Here is a 15,266-nt window from a genome sequence, read left to right as displayed (position 1 = left end):
ATCCAGTTGTCTCAGCATCATTTGTTAAAGAGACTATTCTTTCCTGTATTAAAATGGTCTTGGCACCCTTCTCGTGGTCAGAGTTAAAAATCAATTGACCAAAGATGTATGGTTTTATTTCATTACTCGGTTCTATTCCATTGGTCTATTTTTCGTTACTTTTGTGCCAGTACTACACTTTTTTGATTACTGTGCCTTTGTAGTAAATTTTGAAATTGGGAAATGTGAGTCTTCCAACTTTTGTTTTCCATTTTTAAGATTTTCTTTTGGCTATTTGGGGTATTTTACAATTTCATATGAATTTTAGGGTCAGCTTTTTCCATTTCTGAAAAAAAAGGGGGATACTTTGATAAGGATTTCACTGAATCTGTGCATCACTTTGGGTAGTATCGTCATCCCTTGGTATCTGCTAGGTTTTGGTTCCAGTATCCCCTGCAAATACCAAAACTTAAGGATAATCCTTGTACAAACAGCATAGTATTTGCATATACTCTTCACATACTCTCCCATATATGTTAAATCATCTCTAGGTTACTTGCAATACCTAATACAACGTAAATTCTATGTAAGTAGTTGCTGATAATGGCACGTGCAAGTTTTCCTTTTTGGAACTTTCCAAAGTTTTTTTCTCAATATTTTTTTTTAAGATTTTTATGTTTTTTACCTCAGGCTGCTGCATCAATTAAATAATTTCAGCAGAAAACACCCTAATCCTGAAAATGCTCCAAGTCAGGTGAAAGCAAGGCAAGCCACTGTGCCAGTCCTTCAGGTAGCTGCCTGAGAGGTTGAAACCCATAATTACAATTCTTTGTGAGAAAGATTTGTATTACTCTCTCTGACAGGAGATACTTAGGCAGACAACTTTGGAGAAGGCAACGGCAACCCACTCCAGTACTCTTGCCTGGAAAATCCCATGGACAGAGGAGCCTGGTAGGTTGCAGTCCATCGGGTCGCCAAGAGTCAGACATGACTGGAGTGACTTCACTCTCACGCACTGGAGAAGGAAATGGCAACCCACTCCAGTGTTCTTGCCTGGAGAATCCCAGGGACGGGGGAGCCTGGTGGGCTGCCGTCTATGGGGTCGAGCAGAGTCGGACATGACTGAAGCGACTTAGCAGCAGCAGCAGCTTCTTTCTTCATTAAGCCTTGCCCTAGTTATTTTAAGTTCCTTACTGGATTTTAGAGTTCCACAAAAGTTGATTTTGACAGTACTCATGAGCTCATTAATTACTCTTTTGGAAGGATGTAACCCTAGAGTTCCCTACAGTGCCAGAAATCCCTGATGTACAAATTTTTCATAATCATGATATATCATTAGCCAGAAGGAAGGAAATTGGGGGGAGGTTTAGTTGATTTGTGGATATTAGAGATTATTTTCATTTGGACATGGTGGTTGTATTTGAGTTGCTCATGGTGCCTTCTGTAGATGACTAGTGGCAGTTGGAATTGTAATGTGTAAATTCAAGCTTGGAGCTGCAAAGAGACCTTGGAATCTTCTCTTTGGAAGTTACAGAAAATGAAAGTGATTTCCTTGAAGTAGAGGCTAAGTCCAAGCATGGCATCTTGGGAAATACTTTGAACTAAGGAATCATTGACTTACTCTTTCAGCAGACATTCCATTTGCTCCTGCTACTAGTATAGTTACTGCTAAGTGCTGGAGAGACAAGGTAGTAAAATCCAGTTTACTGCCCCAGGAAACTCACTGTTTTATTAAGTTTTTTTTTATTAATAAAACACAGTTTTATTAAGATGGACAAGTAAGCAAGTAAAAATGCAGTTTTTATAACAAGGTTTACAGGAGCCCAGACAGAGGAACACAAGAATAGTTAAACAGGTCAGTGGGGAAAACAACAAACTCTTGGGGAAATTAAAGAAGGAGAAATTGTTGTAGAGAGTAATCTGTGATCTTGGTTCTGTATAGAGAGCTTGAAAAGACTTGAGGACTCTAAAATGGTCTGATTTGCTGTGAAAAGATGACAGCTGTAAGTAATTGAGTAGTTTTGGTGGAGATGAAGGACCAGATTATAAGGAGTTAGGAGTGAGTGAGTGGCGAAAGAGTTGAAGGAAAAAGGGAAGACAACCTTTTAAGAATGATGTAGTTAAAAAACAATAGCAGAGTTGTGTAACTCTGTTCCGGAATAGAAGTGATCTAAGTGTTTTTCTAGACTTTGGGAGTGAGTGGGAGGAAAACACATCTGGATGGCCAAGAGTCCCAAAAAGAGGCAGGAAAGATGGTATTAAGAGTCCAGAAGGATTAGAGGTTGGGAACTTGGCAGAAGAAAAAGAGTAAGGGTAATGAGAAAGAATTTTGAGATAGAAAGTATTTGAGAAATTTTACCTAAGGATGCCTTAGTTTTTTCAGTAAAAGGAGAACACAAACTCATATGCTAAAGTTGCTGTAGCATACATTTATGATGATAGTACCATTTGGTTATTTTTTTCATTCTTTTAACAAATATATATTAGGCATCTCCTGTTTACTAAGGCATTGTGTGAGATCCTTGGGATTATATCTGTGAACAAAGTCAGCAAAAATCTTTGCTGTTTTGGAGTTTATTTATATGTGAATTGGGTGAAGACAGATAAGCAAGTAAATTGTATATTATTATAAAATAAGCATGAAGTAAATAGAGCAACTTGAGTCTTGGAAACTAAGAAAGCAAATGGGAGGATTACCCAGACATAACTAAAGTTTTATATTGCATATCAAATTGTAATTTAAGTTACTATTTAATTTCTATACAGCTAGTTATAGACTCTTAGTTAATAAAGAAGAACTTGGGTTTGCTGGAGCCTTTATGTATTTAGATTGTAGATATGTAGGAAATAATTTAATACTTACATTTAAGAGACAGTTTATTAATTTTAGGGCAACTTTAGAATGATGCTATACAATTACTTCAGGGTCTTTAACATGAGAAAAGAGAATTTATGAGGGGAGTCAAAAGTAACAAACTTGCAGTTATATAAAATAAATAAGTCATGAGAATGCAAATGCAAAGAAAGAAGAGTGACATGGAGAGGAGGAGGGAGGGTAAAAAACTTAGTTACTGAGTTGAAGATCCTTTTGTAATGAATGAATTGGTGTTTTTTGTTTTTCATTGTTTTATATTCTCATTACCCTTTTTTATTTAAACAGGCATTGGAAAAGTGAAAAGAAAACCTAGTGTGCCAGATTCTGCATCTCCTGCTGATGATAGCTTTGTTGACCCAGGGGAACGTCTCTATGACCTCAACATGCCTGCTTATGTAAAATTTAACTATATGGCAGAGAGAGAGGATGAATTATCATTGATAAAAGGGACGAAGGTGATCGTTATGGAGAAATGCAGTGATGGGTGGTGGCGGGGTAGCTACAATGGACAAGTTGGATGGTTCCCTTCAAACTATGTGACTGAGGAAGGCGACAGTCCTTTGGGTGACCATGTGGGTTCTTTGTCAGAGAAGTTAGCAGCAGTCGTCAATAACCTAAATACTGGGCAAGTGTTACATGTGGTTCAGGCTCTTTACCCATTCAGCTCGTCCAATGATGAAGAACTTAATTTTGAGAAAGGAGATATAATGGATGTTATTGAAAAACCTGAAAATGATCCTGAGTGGTGGAAATGCAGGAAGATCAATGGAATGGTTGGTCTGGTGCCAAAAAACTATGTTACCATTATGCAGAATAACCCATTAACATCAGGTTTGGAACCATCGCCTCCACAGTGTGATTACATTAGGCCTTCACTTACTGGAAAGTTTGCTGGCAATCCGTGGTATTATGGGAAAGTCACCAGGCACCAAGCAGAAATGGCATTAAATGAAAGAGGGCATGAAGGTGATTTCCTCATTCGTGATAGTGAATCTTCGGTAAGTTGGTTTTCAAAGGTAAATGGAAATAGAGTCCTGGATATTAAAAAAAAATAAATGGAAGACCAGAGAGGTTTAGTGGCTTCCCTAAACATGTGAAGTTTCTGAGTAAAGTCAATGTTCTTTCCAAGTATGTTTATTTTTAGTAAAATATAGCCTTAAACAAGATTATTTGGCCTTGTATAGTTCTGTTGGTTTTGCCTTCCTGAAATATTTCTGTTGCATTAAACTGAAAAATGGAGAAAATTAAACACTGACTTTTTCACTGAGAACAACGCGGTAGATAAAACTGGAAAAACATTTCTTAAATTGCATAATTGGTACACTGTCATCCTTATAATAAATGAAATCCCTGAATTTAGAAAAAAATCTATATTTGTTTCTGTATAAATACTTGTTTGGAAGTTGGAGTACACTTTTAGGTACCTCAAAAACCCATTTGAACATGCACCATATTTGGAGGGCATTTACAATAATGATAAATTCTGTTCCCATAGTAGTGAAACAATAAAATTGTAAAACCATAAAAATTGAATAAGAAAATAGTTATGTGGGTTCTTTTGCATACTGTATAGGATTTTAGAATTTGACAATACTCATTTCCCTTAAAAATGACCTTTATTTTTCCTTGATAAAGGATATCACTATTTTTACATGATTAGTATTAGCTTTGTGTGTATATATCGTGTGTGCGCGTGTGCGTGCATGTGTGTAAGGGGTGGGGGAAGAGCGAGCGAGATTGAAATTAATTGAACCGCCTGCTCTGAAGTTCAGGAAATGGGGGTCTGTATGTAACCCCACCGGAAGAGCAGGTGGTTGATGATAGGGAAGAGTAATGGGAATTGTTTTCTGTTAGATGCCTGACCTGGCCCTGGTTTCCAGGACAAGCAGTGGGCAGAAGGGCTAGGAAGGGAGTGACCCTGGAATGGGTGGTTAATAACCATAAAATGTTTCCAAGAAACCCACTGTTTGAAACTTTGACAGTAACTGCATAAGAGGGTGATATAGACTATTCAAAGAAGTGTTAGAATTAAAAAAAGAAAAAACCTAAGAAAGTAGCTTGATTGCAGAATACCTTGTATTTTCTTATAGGTAATTGAGCATAGATATTAGCCAAAATATACCAGTATTTTTAGTAGTAGAAATTTTAAAGTAGAGCTCTCAAATAAGCATATTTTGTTTGACTTGCACAGTGTTTTTAATCATTTGAATTCATTGTCAGTATTTAAATATTGGGAGGTTTCAAATAAAAATTGAGACATCAGACTTCCCTTTTAAAATTGGGAGACCTGTCAATGTTGAGCTGTATTCCTACAGGGCAACAGTTGCAGCCAAGTGGCCATGCACTGTTGTTCCCCCTATATAATCCCCCTGGCCCTTGTTTATATTTCTTTCTTCCCCGTTACAGGCATTTTGATTTTATGACCTCTTAGGGTTTACATTAGTTCTCATTTTTGTGTCCTTCATCTTTGAGAATTCAGAGTATATATCAGCTATTCTGTAAGACAGCTACTGTTTGCTACTAATTGAAAAGGGGTGGATGTCTTGGATTTTCTGCTGTTTCTCTAGTAGTTTGAATGAAGAGAAGATCATGAATCAAATGTTAAACTAAAGGATTTGCCATGGTGTTAGGGAGATTTTGGTGTCTTAACTGGTTCAATATTGAATCCTGGCTCTTTTAACTAGATAGATGATCTTGGACAACTCAACTTCTCTTCAGCCTTTATTTTTTCATCTGTAAAATGGGTTTGTTTTGAGGCATAAAGGAGATAATTCATGTGAATAATTTAGCATTGTGCCTGGTGTTTAAAGTGCTCACATTTTAGCTGTTATTAGTTTATATAAAAATGCTAATAGATGTCTTTCAAAATGTTTTTTTCTCTTCTAGCCAAATGATTTCTCAGTATCACTAAAAGCACAAGGGAAAAACAAGCATTTTAAAGTACAACTAAAAGAGACTGTCTACTGCATTGGGCAGCGTAAATTCAGTACCATGGAAGAACTTGTAGAACATTACAAAAAGGCACCAATTTTTACAAGTGAACAAGGAGAAAAATTATATCTTATCAAGCATTTATCATGATACTGCTGACCGAAGCGAACTGCTGTACAGTTGTAATTCGTCATGTAATTGAAGACTGAGAAAATGTCAGTCCAGTCATGCTTGACTGGAAATTGCTGTTTCTAACTCTATACGAGAATTGACTATAATACATAAAATATTTTTATTATAATTCAGCCCATATATATATATATACTACATACAGCAAGTATCTGCATAGAGCAGTTCCTTATCCTTGGTCTGTTTTATTGTTTTCTTTGCTCTTCTCTTGCTTCTAATATTAAGGTTTTATATTTTGAAAAAATGATGCAAATCAAAAGTCTTTATATGAAAGAATGTCTTTATCGCCTTTCCTTTATTTTCTTGTAAGGGCACCACCTTAGTTACTTCTGCAGTGGTTTCTATTCATGTAAAATTATTATATCTATTATATCAACATATACCATATGCTAAAATAAATTTCTTGGAGAGTTAATCTTTTCTGTGACTAAATAGCAATAATAAATGGAAAATTAGACATTATTTTCAGCTATTATATTTGTCACAAACCATTGTAAATACCAAATATGTTGTGTCTGTCATTTTTCAGAATTCATTTGTTTTCAGTTTAAAGCAAACCATATGGGACATAGGTTAGAAAATATATATCTTGTACAATTTAAATTTACAGCTGTTGGAAACAAAAATCTCCAAATTCCTATGAATTTTTTCCCCCACTTCTCTGTCATCTGGTTATTCAAGAGAAAAAAGCATTCTCAAGATATTTAGCTTTTAACTGTAAATGGATGCTATAGTGTTACTTTTTCCCCCTAATGTTATTTTACCAAAGCGTCTAGTTTTTGAGTATGTTATATCTTGTCACTGTGAAAAAAAGCTGTGGCCAAATTTTGAAGAAGTAGGTGACAATGAGATACTTCGTTCTCTCCCTACCAACCCTCCCCCCCCAAAAATCAGTAATAATCAGGCAAAGTAGTTGTAGTATTTTTATTTTCTTCATTCAGCTTTGAGTTTTATTGACCAGGACACTAAAATTGATATGTATTTGAGGAAAAGATGTGATGTGCTAATGCTTTGAGAAAATTTAAGACACAAAATTACTGATTCTAAAATCGAAGTTGTCTAATTCATGAAATTCTTGATTTTGGTGGTTTTAGATTTATTTTGTTTTTTAATTCTCTAAATCTTCACATCATTTAAAGACTTACATTGCCACTGGGTGGCAGCCCTGACTTCTCTCCCTCTACGCATCAGGAGTTAGCAAATATAAACATTTTATTACAGTTTTTAAAATCTTTATTACATCTGCTTATAAAGCCTTTTAGTTTGTATTTCATTATCTTTCTCAGCCCCACTTTATTTATTAAGATAATTATGAGTAGGCAAGTTTAGTGGAAACAAAAGTCACATTCTTACCTTTTTTGGCTGTAAAATCACTTGAATATAAATTGAGGAAAATAGTTTTAAAGTAGTTGTAAAATGACTTTTTAATTTTAAACAAACATCTGATGCTTTCTTTTTATTCTCTACCTCTTTGTGGATTCCCCTCCATCCAGTCTTCCTTACTTAAAAAATGGATGTTTGTTTAAAAAAAGAAAGGACAGCGATGGGTTCAATTACTACTTTGTATCACACACATGAGCTATTTATAGCAAACCCTGCTGAGCTGATGTCAAGCATTTTGAAAAAGTAGGAATGGAGCAGCACTGGAAACAGAATGCATATTTCTGTGCTATAATTAGATTTATAATAACTAGAGAATTTGTAGGAGATCCATGTGTGCCAATAATAGCTATTGTGTGCTCTTACTATGTGATGGAAACCTCGCTGGGCACTACTTAACTTTGTAGTTCAACATTTTATCAATTTTTTTGAAGTCTTAAAACCAATGTTTACATCAATGACTTTTTTTTAAAAGTATGAATTTTCTTAAGAACTGGAACCATTTTTAAAAACATCTACATAGCTAGCTAGTAGCAGGACTTGTGTTAGAAACCGCTTTTCCTCATTCCTAGCCTGTACACTTGCCTTGTGACACATTGGCCTCATTGTGCCTGTTTTTAGACTAGTAGGAAAGTCCTGGAAAGAGCAATATTACAGAAATTTTCTTTCATCTGTGAGGAGATGCTTAGCTTTCAATTTAAATATTCATAACACACGTAACTGCCCCATAGCCCACTTCTACAAATAACTTCAAATTCTTGGAAGAAGGATTTCGAACTTTATATAAGCTCAGTGACAGAAAGCTATTGTTGCTGTATCTGTTATTTAGTCAGAAGTCCTTAAGTTCAGCTGAATACATATTCACACATATTACACGCCTTTGACTATACACAGTAACACCTGGCACTTTTAAAGATGGTGTGTCACAGATAAAGCACTTAACAAAATCAGAAAGCTTTAGTGCAATCCATTGTAATTGCTGTAAGAATAGAATGCCTAGCTTTGGTTGGTGGAATGATGTCCTCATGGATATGTGGGTAGATAAGTTGTCTCCAGCTTTAATGCTTTAATTTTGTCATCTAATCTAGAGATTGCAAGAAGCAGGGCCACTACAGTCTATGTAGATACATTTGTGAGAATTGCAAAAAGGCACATCTTCCCCTGGCAAGACAGCCACTTTTTTGCTGTTACAAAGTCCAAAACTCAAAATCACCACCCTTCCCCCATCTTGCAAGATAACCCATTTCAGGATACAACCAAAGAGGAATACAGTTCAACCTACAATGCTTAAAAAAATAATTGTTAACATTTTTTAATGGGGTGGGGAGGGGTTTACATAAACAGAGTTTTGGTTTCCCCTGAAAAATGAGAAGCTGGTAACACTGGATTTGAATTCTCACAAGGCATTGGATAGTATGGATGCACCCCATATTTTTACCAATACATTAAAGATAAACAGCATAAAACAGTGTTTCCCAACCTTTATCCTGCTAGTTCAAATCTCAAAATGCAGTTACTCCCTGTTTTTCCTGTAACTTGGAGTTTTAGGTTTGGAATCTGAAAACTTACCATTTTGCAGAAACATTTCAGTTGCGATGTCCAAATTAATTAGGAATAAATATTACAGCATGCCTTAACTTTTCCACTTTAGTATTTTGCTAGAAGAAAAGGAGATCCTTTGTAGTCTTATCTAGATTCTTTAAATGTTTTTGAATGGTTTCACAATTGAAGTCACTTCTAACAAAGCAAATTTGATACAGCACAAATGACATCCTCATTTTATGTTTTGAACAGCATCCAATGGACTCTTTGAAAATGCCATATTACTGCTTCTTGGGAAAATCCGTGTTTTTTTCTATCGCAAGGCAAAGTAGGAAAGCTCCTTCTGAAAAACTGGTTCTACTGGCTTTTAACAAGTTTATATGACTTAACTCTCATCTTCTAAACTTTTAACAGACCAGCACACTATGCATACTCCACACCCTAGTTTCTTGCTGTTAAATGACCTAAAACCAATGACCAAAGAACTGAAATACATTTTTCTTGTTTACTGTGAGGGGTTCTTTTGATTTAGAAGTACTAATAAATATAGTTTGCTGAGACTTGAACGAGAACATAAATTGGGCTTAGTGAGGTTTTGGAGAGCAAGAGTTTTTGTTATCACTGGCCCTGTTCACAGAGATAAACCACCATGTCTTTTAGAGTATGTTTGTTGGTTTGAGCACTTATATTATCTTGGATACTTCAGAACTGGCCTGATGCCTACAAAGGATTCACACATTTAGTTTACCTAGCAGATTTTTTAAACGTTCCTCTCAAGTTACTTTTTAAGCTGCTTTTAAATCTCCAGGGAAAGCTGGTCTCCGTATTTTGAAATAATGTTGCAAATATATTTGTAGTTACAGAAGACAAAAAGTACTCAATTTCCTCTCTCCCATGTATTACTGTGACTTTTGAACAGGAAAACAAACTTACAAGTAGACAAGAATAGACATCTCAAGTAGTTTAGATATTGCTTTAAATAGATCTCTGGACTCAGAAAATATATTAAACTCTGTAGAACATTTGAAGATAGCTTTTGGGAAATTATGGAGACAGGTATATTCCAGAATGAGACTACAGAGTCTGTTAAATACTGGAATGGTTATAATTGATGTTTTTTGAGCATCTGTAGAAAAAATTAGTGATCCCTGAATAAATGTCTTTTCTTGGAACAAGTAATGCAAACAGACTTTCACTTGTTTTGATATGTTTTAGACTATAGATAAGGGGGATGGTGTAGAAGACAATTTCATCAGGGCATATGCTAATCACTTGGCGTCAAGATGAGAAAAATACTTTTTGGCCAGTTACATCTATGTGTATAGTTTTGTGTCTGCTTAGGTTTTGGAGATACTTATCCATCAACCAACCATCCAGCCACCTCACCTTAAATAATTTTGCGTAGGTGTCAGACCATTCTAACCTAGCAATATGAGCGTGAAGAGAAGGGACACATTTGTCCAAAGCTGTACATTTCTAATAATGTAAAGCCTAATGGAGAAGTTCTATGAAGAAAAACAGAGCAAGATGAGAGTGAGAGTGGGGTGTTAATTTATGCAGGATGGTCAAAGGAGATCTCATAAGATTGACCTTGAGTGTACTGTGTGCTTCACTTAATCTCTGGTGACTAGCTTTAAACCAGTGAATGAGTGAAAATACAGCAGTCAAAATCATTTGAAAAATTATGTTAAGATCTTCACTGTTACAGAGCATTGTTTCTGGTTTTCAAATTGTAAAATTGAATAAAGTATTTGTTTTATTTAGACATGGAACTTTTAACTGCAAAGTTCTATTTTGAATAAGGCCTGATTCTCCATCTTGAGTTGTTGGGGAGTGTCACATAGAAAAGAATCAGTTATAACTACAGGAAGGAGGACAGTTTGTTGACAGACTTGAAGGTTTTAATTCATACCCGAAGGAAAGAATTGAGGTTAACATTCCTGATGTTTTGCACTGTGGCCAGACAATAAATCAGGCAGGAAATTGAAAAAGTAAAGTATGTTCAGAGGAGGTTGAAAAGGGGCTGTAAGAATCCTGAAAACGAGAGCTGGAAAGTGTGTCAAAGTTACATCTGGAGCAGACTCAGTGGAAGCAGGAGTAAAAAAATCTAAGACAAGGCAAATTCTACTGTTTAAATACCCACTGTGTTACTTGCAGAAGAAAAATAATAATTGAGATGGGGTTACAATGAAATGTCAGATGTGCTGAAACACAGGACATAGACATATTCCTTTGGTTAAAGGGAAGAGGACTATTTTGTGCTAAGTAGAGCAGGGAAGCATTATTGCAGTTAATTGACCTCATGGTCTGTGCCAGAGCACCAGGACCTACCCTGAGTTTGTACAACCTTAAGAGTTAGTGTGTCAAGTTTTGTGCCCTGGGCCTCCCTTGCTTCAGTTTAATCCCAGCACTTATGGGGCTCAGAGGGCTTAGGAGTTTCTTCCTTGAACATCAATTCCCTTTTCCCTCCCAACTGTCTTGCCTTTCCATAAAAAAAAAAAACAAAACTATCTCCTTGCTTTTCCTTCCATAATCATTCAGGTGGCAAATAGTGTAATGGGAAAACGAATTTCTATTTGTAGACTGTACTTAGGATAGGAAATAGCTTTGTTCTTGCAGTGGTTCCTCTTCAGACATAGATGACTGATCATCTTCAGCTCTGGAATGCTGTGGGAATTAATCTGAGAAGTCCTGGCAGCAGGTTAGAGGATAGTTCGATTTTGGCAGATTGTATAGACCAACCAACCAACCAATAGATCACAACCGACTGATGCGAAGGTATAGAGGGGGAAGTTCCTCAGAGTCAGAAGAAAAAGGCATGGTCAGAGTCAGGCATGTCCAGGCAAGGGGAGTGGCTAGCAGGTGAGGCGCAGCCCTCCAGAAATTCTCAACCAGTGGCATGGCCCATGCAGAGGTTGATGGTCTGAGCTCCTCATTGATTCAAGGGCCAGTCCTGAGATGAACTGTCATTCAAAAGCATTGGTAGCATTCAAAAAGGTAGCATTACCCTTCAGCACCCCAGAAGTCTGCTGAGCAGAGTTCAGAGTCCTTACAGTGGACTGTGAAGGACTGGCAGGCAGTACTGCCTTGTCAACAGCAGTGGTGGGCAGGGGATCTTGACAGGGACTCATGTCCAGACTGAGCTAAATACCTTAGGATTTCAAAGTCTAGTGGACAACTCTCCTTTCCCTACAGCATAAGTAAATAAGTCTTGTTCTTTCTCCCATTTTCTGTTTACTTACCTTTTCATCCTCAGTCTGTTTTCCTTCGATTTTTCCATCCTTGAGCCTTACCCATGCCATCCTCTCAGTTGGAATGCTTAACTGCAAACGTGTATCTCCTATCCAAATCTTAAGTGGGTACATCCTTGAAATGCCATATTAAGGACTGTCCTCTCAAGCCCTTGCTAATCTAGATCATTCATTGTTTTATGTCCCTCATACACATTGCAAGCCCTCTTTTGGTGCTAATTGGGAGGCAGTAAGGTGAGTGAAAAGAACTTGGAGTTAGGCAGATCTCTGTCAAAATTCCTGTCTAGCTCTGGGGGTCTACAGTAAATTTTCAGGGGTGTCCTCATCTGAAAAGTAGGGAATCAAATCTTAACTTGAAAGACTTAAATCGTATATATACTGTATCTATAATGTGGGAATCAAGGAGACGGTGCAGCAAGTGTTATTGACCGTTATGTTTTTAAAAAACACAGCTAATGCTTATTGTGTACTTAACTTTGCCAAATCCTGTCCTGAATGTGCTGTCTCATATAACCTTCACAACAGCCCTATGAATTAGGTACTATTACAATTTTTTTCCAATTTGCAGAGGAGGACATTAAAACAGATTGCTTAAAAGAGCTGGCTAAAAAAACACAACTAGTAAATGGCGAAGCCGAAACGCCAAACCAGACAGTCTGGCTCCAGAACCCATGCTTTTGATGACCCTCTTAATAGGTGTCGCCAACTGGAAGCCTTTCTTTGCTGATCCAGGGTCCAAACTGAAAGATGGGCAGCCTACAAAGGTCCAGCCAGTAAGAGCAAATAACCCCTAATGTATTTATTGTTAATACAACAAATGGTCAATAAGCCATTTGTGAAGACCTGTTGTGTTCCTGGCACTGTGCTAGTGTGCTCTGTCTGCGTTCTTTAATTCCCGCAACTATTACGCAAGACATCGTTGTTTTATAAAAATGAGGCTCATGGAGTTGCTGTCTTCCCCTTCACATCAAGAGAGCACTACTTTTTCCAACACGCTCCTCGGCCTACAACGATCTAACTTCTGATCGAAGTTCTCCACTGGAACTCCTCTTACTGAGGTTACAAATGACCTTCTAAGTGACATAAATCTTGGAGACATTTTTTGATGATCAAGTGACTTTCTTCTGCACTCCCACTTGGTGACCACCCCTTCCCTCATTGTTTCCAGGACCGTAGTCTGTCCAGAACCACCTTTCTGACCTGTTTAATTTCCCCGTATCTTTCTATGCCATTTTTCGTTTGTCAGTTCATTCTTAAATGCTGATCAAGAGCATACCCACCCACCTCCTTAATCTGCATACCCTCCCTGAATGTTCTCACCACTTCTAGTCTCAGCTACCCCTGAAATGCTGAAGGTAGGGGAAATGGTGCCCTGACACTCATAAACTGAGACAAAGATCGTTCACATTTGGATCGTTTACATCCCCCAGTCCTTAGGAGCACCTCAAGTTCAAGTGTATCAAACTGAACACAAGCACACTTTTTCTATACCATCCCCAACACTGACTACCTTGCTGCCACCCCACCCTCCTTAACATTTAGGTTAAGCTGCTGTCACCACCTAGTTACTCAAACCTAGGACCTGAAAATCATGTTTGCCTCCTCCTCCAATCCACTCCATGTCTAGGAGCTGTCAATTCTACCTCCAAGTTTTGAATTTGTTCGCTTCTCTCTCGAGACATGGGAAAACCGAGTGGAAGCCAACATCTCTCACCTGACTGACCAAAATATCTCCCTCCTCACCTACCAGCCTCCAGTCTTGCCGCTTTCACTGTTTTCTCCACCCTAGTCATAAACTTTCTCAAACTCAAATACAGAGCATGATGTGATCAGATTGGAGCCCCTTTAATTCTCATTGCCTCAGGATAAACTGCTGCTTGACAAGGCATTCAAAGCTCTCTCAAATTCTGTTTTTTGTCTGCCTATGAGCCCCATTTCTTGCTACTCCAACCTGGTTCTCTAGTTGCACCAAACTTCTTTGGGTTTCCTAAACACACTATAGCTGGCTGATTTTTATTAGCATTTAATACTCAGCCCTAAAGTCACCTCCTCCAGGAAGTCTTCTCTGATCCCCTAGGCTGGGTTAGGTGTTTCTATTTAATGCTCCTATATTCCTTTGATGACATTTCTGTCACTTCATTTCCAATATTGATTTGTGATTATTCTTATGTCCATTTTCTCCACTAGTTGGGGAAGTTTGTGGTTGAGGTCAGGAACTATTAATTTCCAGTATCTAGCATATATAAGCCCTTAGTGAATGGCAGTTGAATGAATAAATAACTTCCCTAAGGTTATATTGCAAATAATATCTGACACTGTAACTAAAATGTTGCACTCTAAAATTCACGTTCTTTTTACTAATGCATTTGCACATGTAGAGTGTTTAGAGACTTTAAAAAGCTGACATTTTAAGGGGCCAAACCTTATAAGATTTCCTTCCAATTTAAAAAAAAGTTAAATAATACATTCACATGGTTCAGTAATCAAATAATATAAAAAGATACATAGCACCCACAAGAGTTGAAAGCAGAGTCTCAAGATATTTGTACGTCTGTTCAGAACGGCATTATATTCACAGTAACGAAGATGTGGAAGCAATTCAAGTGTCAATGAATGGATAAGCATAATGTGGTATATGGAACATAATTCAGCCTTAAAAAGGAAGGAATTCTATAATAAGCTACAAAATGGGTGAATCTTGAGGACGTTATACTGTTGTTTGAAATAAGCAAGTCACAGACAAGTATTGCGGGATTCCACTTACACAAGGTACTTGGAGTAGTCAAAATCGTCAAGACAGGAGATATAATGGTGATTTCCAGGGGGAGGGGGGAAAGGGGAGTTACTGTTAAATGAGTATAGAGTTTCAGTTTTACAAGATGAAAAGAATTATGGGGATGGATGGTGGTAATGGTTGTATAACAATTTGGATGTATTTAATACCACTGACTGTATATGGAAAAATGGTTAAGATGGTAAATTTTATGTGTATTTTACCACAATAAAAACAGTTTTTAAAATTCCCCAAACAAGTTACTGGAAAGAGTCTGGTTCCCATTTTTCTCCTCCATCTTCCCAATTCCTACTCCCTTTGCCCCCAGATAAACAACCTTGGTAGT

At 37.1% G+C, this 15,266-nt stretch overlaps 1 protein-coding gene across 5 annotated transcripts in view; it reads left to right on the top strand.

The window, feature by feature from the left end:
- NCK1 (NCK adaptor protein 1) overlaps window positions 1-6,436 on the top strand; it is a 76,367-nt gene extending 69,931 nt beyond the window's left edge. For all 5 annotated transcript variants that reach the window (XM_061427775.1, XM_061427767.1, XM_061427758.1 and 2 more), the window contains 2 exons: window positions 3,140-3,852; window positions 5,741-6,436. In XM_061427775.1, coding sequence (XP_061283759.1) covers window positions 3,140-3,852; window positions 5,741-5,935 — 908 coding nt within the window. In that variant the 3' untranslated portion in view covers window positions 5,936-6,436. The remainder of the gene's footprint in view (window positions 1-3,139; window positions 3,853-5,740) is intronic.
- Window positions 6,437-15,266: the final 8,830 nt, after the last annotated feature.

The sequence above is a fragment of the Bos javanicus genome, chromosome 1 (assembly GCF_032452875.1).
Source record: "Bos javanicus breed banteng chromosome 1, ARS-OSU_banteng_1.0, whole genome shotgun sequence".
NCBI classification, from domain to species: Eukaryota; Metazoa; Chordata; class Mammalia; order Artiodactyla; family Bovidae; genus Bos; species Bos javanicus.
This window is presented reverse-complemented; position numbering and strand designations above follow the sequence as displayed.